A 6,595-nucleotide genomic window follows, 5' to 3' on the forward strand; every position below is an offset into this window, starting at 1 on the left:
TCACTTGATTCTGCTCACAGCCACAGCTTTCCTGGGGACCAAATGAGCCCATTTCCTCCTGAGCAGCTTCCAGAGACTGTCCTGGATCTCCTTAGTCCTCATGCCATAAATGATGGGGTGCAGGACCCAGGGAAGAAACAGGTAGATCGCGCTGATGAGATTGTGGACGTCCTGGCTGGCTGACTTGGCTAAGCGGTAGACAATGGAGGAGATGATTCTGGAAGAGTAGGTTGTGAAGATGACCATGAGGTGGGTGCCGCAGGTGTGGAAGGCCTTGTGTCGGGCGTGGCCAGAGCTCATCTGCATGGACACCTGGAGGATGCAGCCGTAAGAACCCAGGAGGAAGCCAAAGTCAAAGAGGGCGGTGATGGTTCTTGCTGCCAGGCCTAGGAGCTTGTTCCTGGAGATGTCGCCACAGGACAACCTCATGAGGGCCATGTGCTCACAGGCAAAATGCCCAATGATGTTGGACCGGCAGAACCTCACCTGGGAAGCCAGGATCACTACTGGGCCGACGAAAGCCACGCCCCGGGCAAGAGCGACCAGTGTCAATATCACCAGGAGCTTCTTCGTCATGATGTCTGCGTAGTGCAGAGGGTGACAAATGGCCACGTACCTGTCCAGAGCCATCAGGAGAAGAAGATTGCAGTCCTGCATGGTGGCAAAGTAGAGGAAGAACATCTGGAGCAGGCACTCCGTCAGGGAGATGTGGCTGACTCCGAGAAGGAAGCTAAGGAGCATCTTGGGAAGGATGACGGTGGAGCCACAGAGGTTGACCGCGAAGAGCAAAGCAATCAGGACGTACATAGGCGAATGGAGACTGTGATCTGTCCTGACGGTGTAGATCAGGATGGAGTTCCCTGCAACAATCATGAGGTAAAGGCAGAAGAAAGGGATGGCGAGGAGATATCTGGACTCTTGGAGGCCTGGGAAGGCGAGCAGAAGGAATTCTGTGTAGGAGACGTTGCCTGTTCCGTTCTGGTCCCCTCCAGCCATCTTGGCGCTGATTGGAGGTAACAATCCTTAGATCTGAAAAGAGGGAAGAGAGGAACAGTTCCACCGTCCTATTTTTGTTGTTAGGTAGCCTCAGAATCAATTCCCATCTGTAAAACAGGAGCATCTAAATGCTGGAGAGGCTGCAACTCCATAGGCACATGCCTGCACATGAGGTGGAAATGCCCCAAAGTTCATTCCTACAGGAAATCTCCAAAATAACGAAAGAGATAATAAAAGTAAACTGCAGAAGAACTAGCCCAATGAAATACGGCATCTTCCAGGACAACAATGCACTCATACATGTCGAAGAACTCATAAGACACTTACTTTCAGCAGCTAGAAACACCACAATTTGATGCTTGCTTTCTCCTGCTCTGAGGGAGCAATGGCTTCAAGTTACAAGACTGGAGATTCCAACAAATCACCAGGAAGAACTTTCTTATGGTAAGAGCTGTTCAGCAGTGGAACAGGCTCCCATGAGTGGCGGTGGGCTCTCCTTCCTTGGAGGATTTTAAACAGAGGCTGGATGGGCCATCTGTCATGGATGCTTTAGCTGAGATTCCTGCATTGCAGGGGGTTGGACTGGATGACCCTTTGGGGGTCCCTTCCAACTCTATGATTCTATGACACTGGAAGGACCTATCAGGAGTGAGCATAGACCAGGCGTATGGGAAACCACCCTAGCAGCAGCTAGACTGGTGGCTGGGAGCGGCCGCCGAGACCACATAACACCGGTCTTGAAAGATCTACATTGGCTCCCAGTACGTTTCCGAGCACAATCCAAAGTGTTGGTGCTGACCTTTAAAGCCCTAAATGGCCTCGGTCCAGTATACCTGAAGGAGCGTCTCCACCTCCATCGTTCTGCCCGGACACTGAGGTCCAGCACTGAGGGCCTTCTGGTGGTTCCCTCGTTGCAAGAAGCCAAGTTGCAGGGAACTAGGCAGGGAGCCTTCTCGGTGGTGGCGCCTGCCCTGTGGAACGCCCTCCCAAAAGATGTGAAAGAGGAAAACAATTACCAGACTTTTAGAAGACATGTGAAGGCAGCCCTGTTCAGGGAGGCTTTTAATGTTTAATAGATTACTGTGTTTTATTTTTCTGTTGGAAGCCGCCCAGGGTGGCTGGGGAAACCCAGCCAGATAGGCGGGGTATAAATAAATTATTATTATTATTATTATTATTATTATTATTATTATTATTATCTATTAGAGAAGTTAACCAACAAACTTAAATTAGCACTGGGACAAGCAAAGGAAGCTACCTTCATCCCAGTGTGGTTCACCTTCATCACATACACAGCACAACGAGACAATGTCCTGTTCCCCACTACAGCATATGAATCAATAAGTCACCTGACCCAACAACCCACCTCACCCTCCATACAGACAAGCCACATGGCAACCAATTGAATGGAACCGACCAAACTCTGGACCCTTCAACACCCCCCCCCATGCCAATAAAAATAAGTAAGGAAGTAAATAGGTAAATTGGCAAAGGACCTACCCCTGTGATGCTGACACGAATGCCCACACTAGTACTAAGAAATTGAATGATAGAACAATGCCCTCATCTCTCTCCCCCTTTTCTTCCCCCCTTCTCTCCCCCCAACTGTAAGATGTTTCTGACATTAGTGTCATACTGAACATTAACAAACTGTGAAACAGACTCCAGGAATTCAAAGTGGAGATGCCATATGGACTTTCCCTTGTCTATTTGTTTATTTTGTAAAACAAGAAAATCTTCAGTAAAAACAAAACAAAACAGCAGCTCTTTCCTTTCTCCCTTCGAGGTGTGGACAAGACAGACTCAAGAGAGCAAGATCTCAGCAGCTGAATCAGACCGAAAGACTCTCCCGCCCACCATCCTGTTCTCACAGTGGCGCCTTCTGCTTTTGGACTCCCCATCACCCCTGACCACTGGTCCTGCTAGTCAGAGATGATGGGAGTGGTAGTCTAAATCCCAAGACCCAAGTTCGGGAAAGGCCACAAGCAGGATCTGAGCCCTCCCCAGCATCTTGCCCCTTATCCTGAAAGGAGGACACAGTCATTATGACTGAGGCCCGTATCCTCCAAGAACTTCCTGAGTCACTTCCAAGGCAAATATCAACTAACCTTTACAAATGAGCAACTTGCAAGAAGCCAAGACTTCCTGCTGACAGTCCTTTATTCAGACCAGGCGCTCCTGCACAAAACCTTGGACTTGAAATGAGGCTGGATCTGTTCCAAGGTTGGTCTGAAGACCCACCGACCCAGGGAGCAAGATTCTGCTGCCAGTTCTGAAGGCAGGGCACAGAATGTGTGGAAAGCATCTACAAAGCATTCCTGGAAGGGACCTCCAACTTTCCCTGGAATATACATCCAAGGACTAAAGGAGAGCCTGCTGGATCCGGCCAATGGTTCTCACAGGGGCCGACCAGATGCCCCAAGCAGGACCTCCTCCCCACCTGCATTTTCCAGCGACTGGAATTCAGAAACTTTGCTGCCTCCAGCTGTGAAGAGCAGAGCAGAGCCATCCTGGCTAATAGCCATTGACAGGAATCAAGTGGCGCAACAGACCTAGGCAAACTCGCTTTCCACCCCTCCTTTTCTCCACAACTTTCCTCCTTACATCTTCCTCCAGATTCTCCCCTAAATCCACATCAAATCAGCTCTTCTTGAAAGAGGGTGCCCAAAATAGAATGTGGGCTTTCCAGACTCTTGTCTGTCCAACTTTGAGCCTTGTAAGTCCTGCATAAGGCAACCTGGATAATGTTACAACTAAAACAGGAGCCCAGCACCCTAGTTTGACTCAGCCACGTCCCTTCCCTTGTCCTCTTTCATTTCAGCATCCTCCTTTAGGGATATAGATGCTGCAGTTTTACCTACCTTGATGGCTGAGAAGCATCCAAGGGCCCAGCAGAGCTTGAAGGATGCCGTTGAGCCAGACAGGATTAAGTAAGCTCAGCTCTGTTCTCGGAGGAGTCCCAGGCAAGATGGTCCCCTCTTGGGAGCCGTAATTGATGGAGTCCAAATGGGAAACGCTGGCCTGCGAGCTCTCCAGTTGGAGAACAGCCTTTACCAAAGGTGTCATGGGCTTTGAAGACACTCGAACTCAGGACGCAAGGGAGAAATGTGCTAAGAGGAAGGCACACTTGGCAAATCCGCACCATGATCAACTCCAGCCCAGAAACCATTGGCCCCACTGTGGAAGGATGTGTGGATCCAGAATTGGCCTCCACAGTCACTTAGGGACCCATTGTTAAAATTGTGCTTATGGAAGACAATCTTACTCAGATATGAGGGATAGAAGAAGAAGAAGAAGAAGAAGAAGAAGAAGAAGAAGAAGAAGAAGAAGAAGAAGAAGAAGAAGAAGAAGAAGAAGAAGAAGAAGAAGAAGAAGTGGCTGAGACACTGGGCTAAAAATCCAGAAGCCCACAGTTTGGCTCTCCCTTTTGCCATGAAGGCATGAGGAAGGCTCCGCTTGGGGCAAATAATACGGTAATTCCAAAAGTCTTTACAGTGCTGCTGTAAGGACTATGACAATATAGTCCATGAAACTGCCCTAACCATTACAACAAGGTAGTGTTTGTACACCACCATTCCCAAATCCTCATCGGGCAAGTCCAATGTCTTTGTGTTTATATGAGGCCCTGAGAACTTTGGTCCGGGATATCCTGAAGACCACCTCATATGATAATAGAATTGTAGGGTAGGAAGGGACCCCAAGAGTCTTCTAGTCCAATCTCGGCCTGGAAGCCAAGCCTGATGAGGAACTGTTGAGGGCCTTGGGTACGTTTAGCCTGGAAAAGAGGAGACTGAGAAGGAGATATGATAGCCATCTTCAAATATCTCAAGGGTTGTCGCATGAAAGATGGAGCAAGCTTGTTTTCTCCTGCTCTGCAGGGTAGGACTCGAACCCCTGGCTTCAAGTTATGAAAAAGAAGATTCCCCTAAACATCAGGGGAAACTTTCTGACAGTAAGAGTTGTTTGACAGTGGGATGGACTCTCCTCCCTTGGAGGTTTTTAAGGAGAGGTTGGAAGGTCATCTGCCATGGATGCTTGAGCTGAGATTCCTGCATTTCAAAGGGATGGACTAGATGGCCCTTGGAGTCCCTTCCAACGCCACAACTCTATGATTCTATATGCAGGCTTGATCACTGAGATAATCCAGAAGAGCACTGTTAATTGTCCCCTGTGGTGCAGATGCCCAATTGGCTTCAACCAGAATTTGGGCATTTTGTGTCCCTGCTCCCATACTGTGGGAAATGTTTCCAGGAGAGATTCAGGAGGCAACCTCAATCGCACTCCCCTTTAAAATTAAACTAAATTTCATAAAACACTCACTTTGAGACACAGCGCCAAATCTCGCTTAGTATTTTTTGCTGGCAATTTAAGTTATTTTTCAGTTGAAACAGTTTATTTATTTTTTACATATTGTATCTAGGACAGTTTACAAGTCATAAGATATGTAGCGTAACGTTTATCATTTATACAGTGATGAAAATAATATAAAAGAATACCAACACCATATTGCAACAGTGCATGTTCTCCGGGAGCTTAGGATTCCAAAACATAATAAAAAAATGACTATTATTCAATAGATGATGTTTGCTGATTCTTTTTTCTTTCCTGTGATAGTAAGTTTTGAGAATGTTCCTACATTCCATATTCTTTCAAAGACTGAAGTTGCTGTGTTGTGCCGCTGCGAGAGCTATTTTGGCTGCAATCAGTACACTATTAATTTATCAAACGTATAACAAACTAACAAAATATTCCAACAATTGAAAGAAAGAAAGAAAGAAAGAAAGAAAGAAAGAAAGAAAGAAAGAAAGAAAGAAAGAAAGAAAGAGTGTGCGCCTAACAAACTCTGTCATGTAAATTCACCATCTTCACTTTTGGCTTCCAGGCTCCTCTTGAAGACTGAGAGCGGTCAGGCTGAGCTGGGAGAAACCCTTCATCTCCCAGATGCCCTCTGGCCCTAATGCTTCAGGGCAGGACCTTCAGAAGAATAATAAAAAAATTCCTTCAGTAGCACCTTAAAGACCAACTAAGTTTTTATTTTGGTATGAGCTTTCGTGTGCATGCACACTTCTTCAGATACAGTGAAATGGAAGTTTCCAGGCACTTATGTAGAGAAGGGGTGGGGAGGGGTGGGGATGGGGAGGGGGGATCACTCAGAAGGGTGGTGGAAATGGGTGATTGACTGACTGATAGCTGTTGATGACCGCAAACGACTGCAAATGGTTTTGCATGAAAAAGCAAGGGTTGAGATGGCTGAAGATCGCTTATCATGTATAATGAGATAAGAACCCGATATCTCTGTTCAAACCAGGTCCCTCCATGGTTTTGAGCTTGGTGATAAGTTGCAATTCAGCAACTTCTCTTTCCAGTTTATTTCTGAAATTCTTTTGTAGTAAGACAGCTACTTTGAGATCTTGTATAGAATGTCCTGGGAGATTGAAGTGTTCTCCTACTGGTTTTTCTGTCTTCTGGTTCCTGATGTCAGATTTATGTCCATTTATCCTTTGGCGTAGGGTTTGGCCTGTTTGTCCAATATAGAGAGCTGAAGGGCACTGTTGGCATTTGATGGCATACACAATGTTAGAGGATGAGCAATTAAATA

At 46.8% G+C, this 6,595-nt stretch overlaps 1 protein-coding gene across 1 annotated transcript; it reads right to left on the reverse strand.

Annotated features, from left to right (window-relative positions):
* On the reverse strand, positions 1–996 carry LOC132592043 (olfactory receptor 52K1-like). The gene has a single exon (XM_060274018.1). The coding sequence runs from the start codon at positions 994–996 to the stop codon at positions 1–3; it is 996 nt and encodes a 331-aa protein (XP_060130001.1).
* Positions 997–6,595: the final 5,599 nt, after the last annotated feature.

Source organism: Zootoca vivipara, chromosome 4 (assembly GCF_963506605.1).
Source record: "Zootoca vivipara chromosome 4, rZooViv1.1, whole genome shotgun sequence".
Classification (NCBI taxonomy): Eukaryota; Metazoa; Chordata; class Lepidosauria; order Squamata; family Lacertidae; genus Zootoca; species Zootoca vivipara.